Genomic DNA, 15,244 nt, shown 5'->3' on the forward strand with positions numbered 1-15,244 from the left:
TCCACAATTATGGTGAGACATTTTGATACACCTCTCTTATTAATTAACTCTTAGTATGGGAGTGCCTTATTTATGTTTCTTTCCCCACTCTTATACTGTGAAACATCCCAAGGTCAGAGACTGCCTTGATCACTTGCATCCCAAGTGATGTGCATAGTGCCAGGTGCAGGGCTAGTCTTCATTCATTGTTTGCTGGACTAAATATCTAGCAATAGTGAGATGATTATGTTCTGAAATGGCACATTCTTTCTTTTGGAATGTTCTTTGTCTTAGAAGGGTCTTAGTCTTCTGGACTAAAACCTGTCCTCTCCCCTCTTTCCAGCTTTTCTAATGGGACTTGGGCATGGATGGGTTCTAGAGAATTTCCCTTTAGGAAGAATGGGTGTGTCTGAGGTCAGACTTTTTATTTCTTAAATTAAATTCATTTTTTAAATAATGTAACAGACACATACTTCCCATTTTACTTTAAATCCTAAGAAAGCTTATCATTTGAGGGGCACCTGGCTGGCTCAGTGGGTTAAAGCCTCTGCCTTTGGCTTGGGTCATGGTCCCAGGGTCCTGGGATCGAGTCCCGCATCAGGCTCTCTGCTCAGCAGGGAGCCTGCTTCCTCCCCTCTCTCTCTCTGCCTGCCTCTCTGCCTACTTGTGATCTCTGTCTGTCAAATAAATAAATAAAATATTTAAAAAATAATAAAAAATTTAAAAAAGTTTATCATTTGAAATATGTATTTGGCGGGGGGAGTATGGAGTTGTATATTTAAAATATTTTCTTTTAGAAATAGACAGAATGACCTGGGTTTATAACCAAACCCAAGTTCATCTCCCTAATGCACAAAAAGATTATCACTGAGGCACCAAGGACTCAGCAAAGAAAGGGTTTATTTGATTGGCAGCCAAATGAGGAGATGGGAGTGCAAACCTCAAATTTGCTTCTCCCTGGGAGAGTCAGGGAAATTTAAAGGCAAATGAAAAGGTCTATGTAAAAAGTTGCAGCTGAGCTTGCTAGTCTAAAACTGTGAACAGTTAGTCCCATTAACCCTTTGGTTGCTGGTTTCAGTCTCCACTGTCCTTTGATCATTCCTCATTCTTGAGGGAATTGGGGCAATGACCATTCTAGTTACTTCTTGTTGAGATGGGGCGAAGAATGGAGTCAGAGGAATGGAAAACGTCTGTATGACTTTAGAAATATTCTTAGCTCCAGGATGAAACCCAACATTCTGCATGACCAAGATTTTTGTACTTTGGTCATTAGTTTTTCTACTATTTTTTATCTAGGGCCTTAGTGGGGGATTTGTTGTAACCAAATAAGGTGTGTTTGAGGCCAGACCTTTTAAACCAAAGGTGGGCATTAATTGCAGGAAATTTAAAGTAGATCTATTGAGGGATTTTTTCCCCTACAAAGTCCTAGGCAGGGTATGGTTTCTATCAGAAGGGTTCTTTCTAGCTAATTATCCATTCATTCTCAATAATGTATCTGGAGGTTGGCATTAAGGCTTTCCAATTATTCAAATTGTCCAAGTTTTCATTTACTGGTGAAATTTTTCTGGAAGGTCTTGTGGCAGCTGTTGCTTGTGCTTGATCCATAGCTAAAGTTCTTGCCTCTGTCTTTGGCAAGCTCTTAGCCAAAAGCTGTAAATCTGGGTCTATCAAGACCATTATGACAATTTAGTGGCTTCTTGGACAGTTTAGTGCTTCTATAGAGAGATTTAAATGAGAGGGAAGATGTGGAGATTGAGAGCATTTGTAGATCATGGTTATTTTCTGGGTCTGGTTGTTTTCCATTTACACTGTACACCCTCCCCAACAGCTTCCCCAACTTTTCTTGACCTGTATTCTGAGGAGCTGGTCCTCAGATCATACCACCAGGCCTCTCTGGTTGGATTCTGTCAATGGAGGCAGTGGCTGGGGGTTAGAAAAACGAGAAGAGGGAGGTTAGGGAATTCCTTCCTTGCTTGTTGCTATGGTTTTGAGATGATCTCTTTCATGGATGCATAGCCCCTTCCATGGTTCCACTGGAACACCTGTGAGCTATTTCCCCTCTGTTTCTCTAGGCTTAGAGGTGATAACAGCTTCCCCACTTGTCAGTACCTGGGTACCTCACAGCAGGTGTTCTACTCTTAACCCTGACATAAATAGCCTTTCATTAAATTGTCTTCCATATCCCAACTGAGTAGATTTCTTTTCCTGCTGGGACCTGCCTGGGCTGTGAAAATAAATAGAATATACATTCTGCCGAATGATAACTTTTTTCCTTAGTTCATGACCTCAGAGTCCTTGTCAGATATACCTGAGAGGACTCTTAGACCAGATATCAAATGGTATAGAGTTGGCAACCCAGTGAAAGCAAGACATTGAGTTATGGTCACAGTGAGAAAAGATAAACCTAGGAACCTTATCTCCTGTGCTGTGCTCTTCCCACCAACTGCTGGATCTTCTCTTGATGCCATATTCACCAAAGAGACATGGGGAGAATGTATAAATTAGTACTTTTTGACTTGTAAGCAAAGGAAAAAAAACTCAAGCCAACTTAGGAAAATTTTTTTTAAAAGTGTCATCTCATGGAACTTCCAGGATGGGAAAGCTTTTGGGTCTCATAAACCATGGATGCAAATGCTCTTCTCAGGGAAAATTTTTGGAAACCCAAGTGTTCTTCCTTTTAGGGGCTGGGTGTCTATCTGGCTCCCTTTATATTTTCAGCATCTGGTTCCTGGGTGATCTCTGCCACTTCTCTGTCTGTTACATGGGGTTCCACCATGCTTGAACCATTCCACAGAAGTTTCTGGTACTTCTAATATGTGACAGGCACTGCACTAGAAGATAAGGCCTCTGTTCTTGTGGAGCAGAAGGTGAGAGAGGCAATAATCAAGCAAGTAAATAAACAAGAAAATTTCAGAGAGTGATAAGTGATATTAACAGGAGAATGGCAGGAGAAGGTTCTTTTTGTTTGGGTGGTCAGGGAAGACCTATGACATGATCTGAGACCCTAATGGAGAGAAGAATCATGTAGAGTTTTGTGAGCCAGAGTAAAGGGTCTAGAACTTTTATTCTAAGTGCAAAAATAAGAAGCCGTTGAAGACTTAGGTTGGAGGAGAATGTGATCTCATTCATATTGTTAGAGGATGACTCTGACTGCTTTGTGATTAATGGAGTCTAGGAGGTTATGGATTCAATATGGAATTAGAACAGATAGGATGGACTGACTAGCTGGATGTTAGGAGAGGGCAATGGTGAGTTAAGAGGAACTAAAAAATGACTTTTATTTTGTTTTTTATTTTATTTATTTGTTTTTGATTAGCTGGGTAGAGGTGGTGCCTTTAATGACTTGCCTTAATTCCAAGTCACAACCATTTCCAGAGCCTTCCACTCTCTGGGAGGGGAAAGTTCTTTCCACTTGACCACCTCTATTGACAGACCCTATTCCATCTGAGAATCTGGGCTGTGTTCTTCCAGGGCTGGGGACAAAGTTCTTCAGAACAGCTTGGGCCACACAATGCCCTACTTGGGACATCCCCCAACCATAGTGAGGCAGGGTCCCAGCCATTTCCCCTTCTGCCTTTAGACGGTAAGCTCCTTCCAATCCCCATTTAGGACACTTCTCAGCTCTTATCTCCAAACTCAGATCTAGAGTTACTGAGTTCTGGCTTGTGTAATTGCTCTCCCTAGCTTCATTTCAAATGTCTCTTTTTTAACTCTAGCCTGGCCATGATTGTCATTCCTAATTTGCTTCTTCCCCTGCTTCCTAGGGGAGCTGGCTGTTCCTTCCTCGACTCTTCAGGGCTCGGTCCCTATTTTGGCCTCGCACTATAGAAAAGGTCCCTCCCACCTCTCCTTTCCATCCCATCTGAGCTAGCTCTTGCTATCGGTCTCAGCAGCAGGTGTCCTTCTTCCTGCCCTGGGTGAACCTTTGCACTGTATTCTTGTGTTGTACCTTGTGAAGTCTGTAGGGTCTAGAGTCTGTCAGACCTAGGTTTGAGTCTTTGATCCTCCACTCCCTGGCTATGTGATCTTGGGAAAGCTACTTCATCTTTCTTAGTCCATGTTTCCTTACCTCTACAGTGGGGATAGTTATAATGATATCATTAGATCATGGTGAGACATAAACTAGGTAAACCATGATACACAGAAAGAAGTCAATTCCTGTCCAAACAGTAGTAACTCTTTTTATTATTATTTTGTCCCTCTTCCAAAGACCTAACTTTTTTTTTTTTTTTTTTTTTTTTTGCATGTAGCCCAATGTGGGGCTTGAACTCACCACCCTGAGATCAAGACTTGAGCTAAGTCGTACATTCAAAAGACTGAGCCATCCAGATGCTCCAAGACCTCACTTTTTAAATTACCCTCAAATCTCATCTTCTTCCTGAACCTGGGAGCAGAGAAGCAGAGAAAATAGTGGACTCACACTGAAGAGGCTGAAGCAGCTTCTAAGGCCAGGCTCTTGGCAGGCCTCTTTCTAGAAGGATTCCTGAAGCTGTCCCCAGGCCAGCCAGAGCAAGCTTCTGAGAATTCAGAGGGTCAGGCAATGTCCACTGAGTCACTCCCTCAACCAGACACCAAGACAGTGACGGGAAATTCTCTATTGTATCTCTGATGAGCTTGTCCTGCTCTTTTTGGAAAGATGTTGACCCCTTAGACTTGGAAAAGAGGGTCGCTGTCTTAGCTCAAGATGCATGGCTACAGCTCTGATACCCCAAACTCCCAGGAGCATGGGGTTAAGGAGGCTGGCCAGGAGGGAGTGTGACTGGTCACATAGCTGGCTCTGGTCTTGGCACCAGGATGACCTTTCCTCTGGAGCCAAACAGCCTTTGATTCATTGTCAGGGAGACAGAAACTACAGCCCCTCCTTTAGAATGGCAGTCTTTGAAATTTAGGGGGGCATCAGTTTCACCTGGAAGGTTTGTAAAGCCATAGCTTTTTGGACCCTAGCCTCAGAGTTTCTCATTCAGCAATTCTGAGGGAAGACCTGAGAATTTGCATTTCCTATACAAGCCCAGGGTCACTGATGCTGTTGGTTGGGATCATCTTGCAAAAACCACTGCCCTGGAGAATTGCTTATTTTCATGTTCACTCATTCCTTTGCAGCTTGGACATAGGGGCAAGACAAAGGGGTGGGGATCCTGGATTCTTACTTCTATTAACTTGCTCTGTGGCTGTATTTCTGGAGGTTTTGGTTGGGAATAATGGCAAATAGCTTTTTACTTTAAGGCGGGGAATTTGTGGGGAGGATCTCTAAATGTAATGAAGAGATGAACAATTCAGGCTTGGGAAAGGCAGGGCGGCCCTGCAGCCCTCCATGCCTTGAATTCATGGATCTGCTCTCCAGGGCACTCCAGTTGAATGATCTGGCCATGAAGAACCTCTAGTCCAGCCTATTCAAATTCCAGATGCTGATAAGAGGAAATATGATTGATCCACAAAGGGATCCTTCCTGCCATGTCTCTCTTAACCAACAAACCACCACAGGTGTGTGGTGAAAAGGCCACAGGAGAAGGTCTAGGGAACAGGCAGGGCTGCCCCAAGCTCCCACTGCTCTGAACTGAGCAGCCATGATCCCACAAGGGACCTACCACAGTGATGGTGACCGAGATTCTTCCCTTCTTTGGGTCTCAGTTTCTCTATCTGTAAAATGATGGGTTTGGGTTAGAACCTCATTCCTGGATCAGTGTTTCTTTCTCAAAATGGGCCTGCATCACAATTCCTTGGGATCCTTGAAAATAGAGACCCACATACTTCATGGTGTACTAGTAAATGGTCCACAACAGAATTTCCAAAACAAAGCAAAACAGCGTGTAACAAAACAGAACACCCCAATTTGTAATGTTTGCCCAGTTTCTGTGATGTAAACAAACATCCCACCATGGCCAGTTTCAAGCTAGCAAGGTGAAAGTCACTGAGCAGGGAGTTGGGAAGAGAGGTGCCCTTGTGGCCCCAACTCATCACTGGCTAACAAAATCAGGATCTCTGAAGGAACCCTGGGCATCTGCATTTCCCCCCACCCAGGTGATTCTGGTGGCTAATACAATTTCAGCACCCCTGCGCTTAGAGATCCCTGAGGATCTTTCTGGCCCTAACACTGCCTCATTCTGATTATATCACAAATTCTCACACTGGCTCTGGAAGTTGGGGCAAGTTTTCCCTTTTGAGAACATCGTAGAAGACATCCTGGGGAGATTGGTGGGCCTAGTGTGTCAATGGTGTGCTTGTAGCAGCCAGTCTGGGACTCTGGGGCCAGATTGAGCTCTTCCTATTCTCCCAGAGTGCCCTGTCATGCAATCACACCCAGAGGCAGGGCACTGCTTTGGCGTGCATGCCTCAGGGATGGAGACAAGGGTTACAGGACATGAGGGAACAGCCGTGGTTCCTGGGACCCTTTCCCAGCTCTCATCTCTCTGCGTGCCCTGGCCTTCCTGCTGTCAGCATGACCTTGTGATCTGATATCTCCAGCCCCAGACCCAAGAGCCACCTTGGTTGGCAGTGATTTCTGTGCAAGTCCCTCAACCTGATAACCTTCTCTGAGCAGTTGGAGTACAGAGTGGAGGATACTGTCTCTCACTTGGGAAGTGCCAAGGCAGAGGGGCCATCATGGAGCCCACAGGAGACACAGTAGTAATGTAGTAATGGATAGCAGGGCTTGCACAGAGGCTGGGGAGATGGAGGTTGGGGAGGGGAGAGTGGAAAGGACCCTTGGGATGTGAATTCTTTTTTTAGGGACCTTGCAGAAGGATCCATTTTCCCCTAACTTCAGTTAGGTTGCACATTTACTTTTGAGCTGGAGCGACCTCTGACTTTCTCTTATTCTATAAAGCAGGAGTTCTCATAGCCTGACGCCCAAATGGGGAGCATCTGAGAACCTTTTAGAAAGGCAAATTTGCACACTCAGAATGTCTCCACCTCTTAGAGCCCTTGCCTGGCAATGTGAAGGCAGGTTCCTTTGTGGAGGTTTAGCATTCGTCTCCCCTAAAACCCTTTTCCAATCCAGATGCTCCATGGGGCTGCCCTGCTGAGCTGTCCTCAGACCACAGAGGGGATGGGCTTGTGACAGCGCACCGGGGATTCTGGACGGCGATGGGGAGGCGGTGAGAAACCACAAGAGCCAATGGATATAAGCCTATGACAGACCTTCCTGGGTGGTCTCTGGTGGAGCTGCTTGGGAGGAGGCCCAGGGCCAGGGCAGCCTCTGTTTTGGGGGTGTCTAGCTTAGCGTGGAAGCTTCAAACAGTGGACAAGTTCTTGGATGCTAAACTCTTCTGTCCTTCTGCAGGCCTGTTCTCTTAACTCCTTGGGCTCTGGACTTGGCTACTTGTCCTACATCATGGCCCTGCCCTGTCTTCTGCTCCATTCCCCCTCCCACCATAGTCTTGCCATGTCTGTACTGTGGCTCCAGTTCCCTTGGGCAACATGTGCTCTTTTCTGCCTGACACTCTGGTGCTGTACCCGGTCTCTGGGGTTCGTCCATCCTCCTCTGGCCCTGGCAGCCAGAAGCCCTCCTAGGCCAGATCCTCCACAGTGCCCAGAGTCTCTAAGATGCTCCCGATGATCCCTTCAGGAAAGGACACATGGGTCTTCTTCCACTGACCTTGGAGTGGGTGCTGGGCAAACCAGATTCGGCACCAGGTTGGGGGGCTGACTGCTGACCTGGCTGGGTAAACTATAAACCTGAAATCTTCCCTCCATTTAGCTCTGAACTTGTCCTTCCTAAAGCAATTTGTGAAGCTGGTGGAGCTGGAAAGGAAGAAGAGCGTGGAGTTAGGCTACAGGGGACTTTTGCCTAAGGCAGCGCCGGACAATTCCTGAGGCTTCTTTTGGTAGAAGAAACTATGGTTGTGCCTCTATGTGTGTGTGCACGCACACACGCATCTCCTTACCTGTGTGTCTCCATGCTCCTCTGTGAGGGTTCCTGTGCATATCTCTGTAAAGTCTTGCAGCTTGCAAGCTGTGAGGCTGTGGCAGGTGACTTAAACCATTTGACCTCCATTTTCCCTGTCCGTATAATGGGATAAGAGTAACTTCCGTGAAAAATGACCGCAGTGGCAAAATGAAATGCACATAAGCCTCTTCCATAGTTCTTAGCACCCACTTGTCAGACTATTGCAACTAGATGCCTTATGCAAATTACTTAGCCTCCCTGTGCCTCAGTTTCTTCATGTGTACATTGCTGATAATAGCAGAACCCAGTGTTGTTGTGGGGATCAGAGAAGTTGCTATCTGCAAAGTCTTTAGCACCATGCCCTAACTATTAGTGATTAGGGTGCCTATTATCTTTCTGTGTATGGTTGTATCTGGGTGAGAATTTCTGAATTTGTGAATGTCTCTGGGTAAGTCCTCTGCTCGTGTGTGTATACACATATGTGCTTATGATGTATCTATGTTTATATGGTCAGACAGGTCTCTTGTCTCTGGGTGGAGCTTGCTGTTGGCCCAAACCTGGACGCCATAAGCCAGCCAGGCCGGCGCTAGGGATGGAATTTCCATTAAGAATTAAACAGGACAGCACTGGGAAGCCAGGCAGACAGAGGGGAGGGGGTCGAGGGGGATGATGTTCCAGCTCTGCGCTCCCTTGGACAGCCTCAATTCTGAACTGCCTTGGAGAAGGTTTCTGCCACCTTTGCCTTGAGTTGCAGGCCTTGCTGGAGCCATGGCCCAGAAGGAGGGGCAAGGAGAGAGGAGTTGCCCACAGGGGCCTCCGTAGGGAGATTTGGAGTTGTTGCAGCCAGGACCGGAGCCATGAGACGTCCTCCTGGGAATGGAGAGGCGGCCAGCGAGGGTAGAGGCAGCTGGGGCCTATGGGGCCGACAGGAGGCCAGGAGGCTGAACTGTGCCGTATGTATCTGGGAAAGTGTGTGTGTTTGTGTGTGTGTGTGTGTGTATGTATGTGTGTCGGGGAATGCAGGGTGGGAGACATTCATACAAGTGCCCTAAAGGAACCTCTAGCAAACCAGGTCTGTTCCTCTCTTGCTCTGAAACCCAGGCACAAAATTTGGTCCTGGAAATAAAAGATTTCTGAGGCTTTTGCCAGTAGTTATCCTGTTTATGATCTAACCTCATCCCATTACTTGCATACTAAAAAATATCTTGGCTTTCCAGGTAGTTTTACATTCCTGATCTCATCTCATACTTTTAACACCCTCTGAGCTAGGCAGAATTATTATGATTCCCATTGTAAATACAGGAAAATAGAGTCATAGAGAGGTTAAGTGACTTGTCTAAGGACACACAGCTAGAAAGCAGTAGATGCAGGATGCAAAGTCAGATCTCTTTGAGGAGCAAGTCCACACTACTTTTATAATACAACCCATTTACCAGAAACGGACTCAGAGAAGATTCTGCAAACCATGCCCACTGGAGGAAGGCCGTGGCCTCAGAGTCCATGCCCAGCCACGCTGGGTGGCTGGGGCCCCAGTTCTGTTCCCAGGCCCTGAGACAGATGTGATTGAGATAGGAACTGAAGCCCTCAGGGGACTGGGAGTGGAATCAGGCTCTCCTGGAGAGATGGATACTGCCAGCGAAGCCGGCTCGTTAGAATGACTCCAGCACCCAGAGCTGGGGTTCCCAGAGAGCTGATGCAGTTGAGTTAATGACAGGAGCTGCGAGGTGTCTAGGGTAAGGGTACATTTGTCCTTGTTAGCCCAGGGCTGGAAAAGGGAACAAGGGTACTTGCATCAAGGAAGAGGAGGCTGAGTTGGGACCTGGGAGCAGTCCTTCTGGCGTGGAGATGGAGCTGGCCTTCTTCCCTCTGAATGCCTAGTGTGAGCATATTGATACAGTTTACACATGTGGGATTTAGGTTAGATGCCAAGGAGAACTTCCTGCCAACTAGCGGGTGTGAGCTTAGGAACGGGGTCCCCAGGGAGGCTAGGGGCTGACTTACCTTGGTGATCTCCCAGAGTGGGTAGAGGCCCTTCAGGCCCCACTGGATTCCGGGCAGGGTGGAGGGACTTGGATGGAATGACCTTGCAGCTTCCTTCGAATTCAGGAATGCAACATTCCTGAGCTTTTGGGTAGGAATCAGCCTTCTTTTCTAGACTTAAGCCATCTGACAAAAAGACATCCAGAGGGGAAGACTGATGTGCCCGAAGTTAGAAGGAGGCTCAACAAACACGTCTGTGGGTTTTGGCAGGTCCGTGGTCTGGAGGTCAGTGATCTTTTATGGGTGACTTAGCTTCCAAAGGGAAGCACCTGTGGTGAATAAACCCAGGCTCATTCCAGGCTTTTGGGGACTGCTCAAAGTTTGGCGGCTCTGTCCACAGAGCCTGTGAACCGCACCCAAACCCCTCCTTGTTTTGTTTCAGCTCCAAGGGAAGCGCTCGCCTCTCCTTCCCTTCCCTTCCCCTCTCCAGATGTTGGCCTACGGGGCACACGTGGGCACCCCTGCCTCATGGGCTCCCGGGTGCTTCCCAGCCCCGACTCCTGCCGGGTCCCGGGGTGAGCCGGGCTCTAATTCAGCCTGACCGCGTCCCCATTCCAGCGCTCCCCGCAGACCAGAGAGCGACGTCTCCACCGCGGGGGCACCAAAATAGCTTCGAGGCCGAGGCCGGGCGGAGACTCCGGCAGCAGCGGTGGCTGACACGGGACCGAGGCTTGGCAGGGGGCGCGCTGTCGTGGAAGGTCCTGCGGCCGGCCGCCGGGGAGTGGGCGGGCTGGGGCTAAGCGGGGCGGGGGCGGGCCCCTGGGCTGGCCCGGCCTCTGGAGCCCCAGCTGCGTCCTGCCACCACCGGCCGCTGCATGCACCCGGCTCACCGCCTGCTCCCTCGAGGTGAGTAGCCCCCCTGGGCCAGCTGATTGGGGCCCTACCAGGTGGGCCGGCCTAGTAGGGGGTGCAGCGTGCTTGCGACTCTTTGGACAGTAGGTGTAGGAGTGGCAGTGGGCAGTGGGAGGGAGTGCCTGGGAGGATGTGTTAAGCCTGTGGAACTTTCTAGCACGTGTCCCAGGGTAGGAGTATGAGTTCTGAGAGAGTATGTCCCTGTGTGTGGGGGGGGGGCGGGGGGGGACAGGGCGGAGAGGACATGTAGGTGGGCCTGGAAAGTGTCCACAGGTGGCATGGGTGTCTCTTTCCTGTACTTACATTCGTGTGTGGGGTAGGAAGCCTGCAGGTGGGCTGAGAGAGGGCACCAGTGGGGACGGTTGACTGTGTGTGAGTGAGCCCATGAAGACAGAATAAGGATAAAGAGTGTTATCTGAACTCCGACTTTCTAGGGTGACCAAACTTGTCCCCAGCTGGGGTGCCTTCTCTGTGGGTCACTTTGGCGGCTTTGGTTTCTCAGGGCTGTGAGCAGGGAGGGAGCTCAGTGTCTTCCCCTGACACTGGAGTAGATGGGGCTCTGAGGGACCCCAGCGGGCTGGCCAGGGTGAGGAGACAACTTGGGGTACCCACTGTCACGACAGAAGGAGCAGGAGGACAGAGAGAATGGATGGGCAGACCACATAGTTGTGCATACTCACAAACACTGAGAGGGCACTCACACCCACACACTCACAGCTGCCCATGTACATACATTCCTACACACGCACACTAGCCTTGCACGTGCTTCCAGTCAGGACATCCATGCAGATACTCACGCACTTCCAATACATACACATGTGGACAGTGACATGTATGCAACACATGTAGAATGTGCATATGCATAGATATGCCCCCCTGGCTTAATGTACTCTCAGCCTCCAGATCCCCTTTTTGGGTCCCCTTTAACCTACCCGTAGGACCATGGACAATGAGTCCAAGAAGCTGGCCACAGTAGGGATGATCTTAAGTTAGGGACTTTGGCTGTGGGTTCTTCAGGGAAGATGGTAACACAGTGTCTTTGGGGTTTCCCATTTGGTCTAGAACTGAGGCTGCCCACGTAGCCTGGGGCTTAAGGGTCTGGCCTTAGAAACAGCTTTTACCCTCTTATAAATGAAAAGGCCAGGCTTGCAGGCTGAGGCAGAGCATGGCACCTGTAATTTGTACTGGGCTCTAGTTTGCATTCTGGATTCTCCCTGCTGTAGAAAAACCATGAGTCTTCTATGGGCTGGGGCCACGCAGTCATTTGACAGAGAGGGACAGTGAGTTGAGCTGGGCTGATTCTTTGTCTTTGGTCTTAATCGGTCCTGTGTTGAGTCTCTCATCTCCGCTAGGCTGGAAGGGCTGCCTTTGGCTTTGCTCCTCCCCCTTCCCCCAGTGGTTATCCCTTCCCTGGACAGAATCTTTTTCTCCCTGATCTCCTTCCTCTGGGGACCACTGGGGACACACTAAACTGTGCTTGGAGGGGTAGGTGACCCCAAATCAGGTTGTTGTTGTTGTTGTTGTTATTGTTATTATGGCTTCTAGATCTTTTCCATTCAGGTCATTCTCCTCTGGACAGGCTTCAGTGGGGTGCCCAGACTTATGTGCTCCTTCAACTGGGAAGTTAGGAAGATGACATTGATTTACCCTTACTTAGGGTTTATGGCTTAGTCCAAGGAGTGCCTGAGCTCTCACCCCACCAAGTCTCCTTGTATGCGGGGAGAGATGATCTTCAGCCATTTGTTGAGTGGGGTGCAGGGATCTATTCTCCCCTGCCCTGGTCCTCAGCCTGAACCCTGGGGATGGTTCAATGAGGCAGGCTGAGGTCAGCCTGGCAGCCTTCTTGCACAGTGAAGAAGTCTGCCTACTTTCTCCGGCCTTACCCTTTGTAGGGCCCCAGCCACCTTAGGACTCAAGACAAGACTGGAAAACTGGAGGACTCATAGGGACTCAGTCCTGATCTATTCCCGCCCCCCCCCCCTTAATCAAATACATATACCTGCCAGTCAGAACTTCAGAACAACAATGTGGAGCATCAGGGCAACCCCACTAAGTTCACATAGTTCCAGTTTAAAAAGGAGAAATCAGACAACAAAGTAATGGTAATAATCACATGTGTCATAATGGTAATAGAAACATACGGACTGAATCTTTAAATCTGCTTTATTTAAAAAAATCTGCTTTATTTCATTTACTTTTAACAACAACTTTCTTAGGTTAATAGTCCCATTTTTTTTTTCCTGATAAGGAAACTGAGGCAGAGAGCACTCAAGGGATTTCTATAGGTCTCCGTGACTCGAGCGCATGACCGAACCTGTGGGTTTCTCTTCCTACTCTAGCTGCCAGGAGGCTCTTAGTCTGTCATATTGCTCCAGCCTAGTAATTGTGTTCATTGGAAATCTGGCTTGACTTCTAATTTCTGCTTTAACAACTACATAGTACACACATCTTTAAATGTAAACTCCCACATCCTTTGTAGAAAGAGATCAGAATAAATAAATGAACAACTAGCAATTAAGCCTTTTATTTGCCTGTGAGGATGGGAAGTGTGCTGCCTGGATTTGTGGGGGGACAGCTCCAATTTCAAATATTTCGCATGGTTTCCAAGCCATGTTTCAATTTTGGCTTCTGTATCTTTGGCCTTGGATTCATGACTGTGTCTTGGGGCTATTCTTTCTAGTCACTCTGAGTGATAATGCCTATCTCTGTGCTGGCTCAGACAATGGGGATTGTTGAGAATGAATCGGGCCATTGATAAATGCCCCTTGCTCTGAGGACTTCAGCTGCCAGTGCTTCCCTGTCTCAAAAGAGTGAGTGTCTGGATGCCCGAAGGAGTTTGACCCCTGCCCTAAGCCTGGCCCTGACCCCATGGCCACCCCTTCTTCATGTGACCCTGTCTAGGCCCAGGGCTCTGCTGGGAGGTCTGTGTCTTTTGGACTTGAGCTCTGCCTCCCCCACTGTGGACGACATGGTCTCTGATCATGATGGCTCTTCTATAACCAGAGCTCAGGTTGAGGAGTCTGGGCTCTGAAATGTGGAGGCTTTTCTGCCCCCTTTCCTGGACCTGTGCAGGCATAGATAAATGCTCACTTTTTTCTCCTTCCCAATGAAGGGGTTTCAAGTCTATCAGGTGGTGAGGGCATCATTTGTCACCTCTTACCCATAAGAGATGTTGGTCACCAGGGGCCTCTGTATGCAGGGCAGGGCTCAGGCTGCTTTGAAAGTTGATGAGACTTCTACTAACTAACTGACTCCAAGACTGACTACTTTTCCCTGCCCTATTAATGTCTGACAGGGGGACCACTTGGGGGGGGGGCGTGTCTAGTACTAAAGAATGATTAGAAGGACTCTAATGGCAGGCTTTCAGATACTGTATTGGGATTCTGCTTCTCTATGTATTAAGTCACCACCCTGCCCCACCCCCCACATGCTGGTGGCTGTTGTTAACCACATTTAAGACTGAGCCTCCCCAAAATGTTTGGTTTCAAAGTGGGAAAGAGGAGTCATTGGCCTGAGGCGTTGGGAAATAAATACCTGGTGCTGGGAGATATGCTGTGGGGGCAGGGGCGGGCAGGGGGCAGGGGGCAGGGTGAGGCGAGTGGTTTCCTCCTTCACTGGTACATGTCATCTCAAAAAGGTAAGACCGATTTGATTGTGTCTCTGGACTAAAGTCTCAGGACTTTTAGCTCAACCAAATGAGAACAGGCTTAAAATCCAGCAAGAGCATGTGGCCGGCCCAGCAGTCAGAGTGGCTGGGGGAGGACTTTCGCAGGGTTGCTCCCATTTGTTTACTACCTGCTAAAGGCCAGCCCCTTGCGGGTTCTTTGCATCTTTTGTTTCATGAAACCTCTGGAACCACCTTGTGAGAGAGGCGCTCCTGTTTTAAAGATAGGACAACGGAAGCCCAGCGAGGTTAAGTAAGAGCTGGCCACGAGTCCATTCCAGGTCTGTCTGCCATCAGGGTCTGTAGGGAATGTCTGCTAACCACTCCCCCAGTTCTAAAGCTCTGAAAACAGGAAAATCCACCCCTTAGGACAACTGGGGAAGGGCTAAGGGCTTGACGTCTCTGACTCCGGGACTTGAACATGAGCATCTTCAGCCTTACCAGTCACAAATGGAGACTGCCATGCTGTGGGAAGCAGGGGTGGGGTGGGGACGTCTCTTGGATTTGGCAGGGATCACCCCCACTCTCTTGGGGTGGGCAGTGCTGGGCCTCTGTGTTTCCACTTCTCCCCTGGATCAGTCTCTGCCCGAGGAATGGAGGCTCCCCCAGGACTCTGTGATCCAGCCAGCTCAGTCTCCCTCCCCCAGTTCCAGGGTCCCCTTAATGCCAAGCTCTGGGGAAGTCTAGGATCCGCCGAGGACGTCTCTGGGCAGACCAGACCCTTTTCGGCATGATGCAGTGTCTGTAGACATCAGTAGTTTGGCTGGGTAATTATGTGTAGTGTTCACTTTCTGCTGGAGAAATGGAGGTTTTGTCTTACAACC

At 48.8% G+C, this 15,244-nt stretch overlaps 1 protein-coding gene and 1 long non-coding RNA gene across 6 annotated transcripts in view; one reads left to right on the top strand and one right to left on the bottom strand.

Moving 5' to 3' along the window:
• Positions 1–10,639, bottom strand: part of LOC309840768 — a 25,431-nt gene extending 14,792 nt beyond the window's left edge. The window contains exons 1-2 of the long non-coding RNA XR_014298779.1: positions 9,866–10,639; positions 7,863–7,977 (exon numbers count right to left, since the gene is read on the bottom strand). This is a non-coding gene — a long non-coding RNA (uncharacterized lncRNA). The remainder of the gene's footprint in view (positions 1–7,862; positions 7,978–9,865) is intronic.
• Positions 8,672–15,244, top strand: part of INSC (INSC spindle orientation adaptor protein) — a 120,225-nt gene continuing 113,652 nt past the window's right edge. Inside the window, exon 1 of one of the 5 annotated variants that reach the window (XM_082683169.1) lies at positions 8,672–8,817. In XM_082683169.1, the coding sequence (XP_082539295.1) occupies positions 8,722–8,817 (96 nt within the window). In that variant the 5' untranslated portion in view covers positions 8,672–8,721. Of the gene's footprint in view, positions 8,818–10,043; positions 10,097–10,573; positions 10,751–15,244 lie in introns of those variants that run through there. The other 4 variants (XM_082683173.1, XM_082683171.1, XM_082683175.1 and 1 more) reach the window with 4 other exon arrangements.

The sequence above is a fragment of the Mustela nivalis genome, assembly GCF_964662115.1.
Source record: "Mustela nivalis genome assembly, chromosome: 9".
Classification (NCBI taxonomy): domain Eukaryota; kingdom Metazoa; phylum Chordata; class Mammalia; order Carnivora; family Mustelidae; genus Mustela; species Mustela nivalis.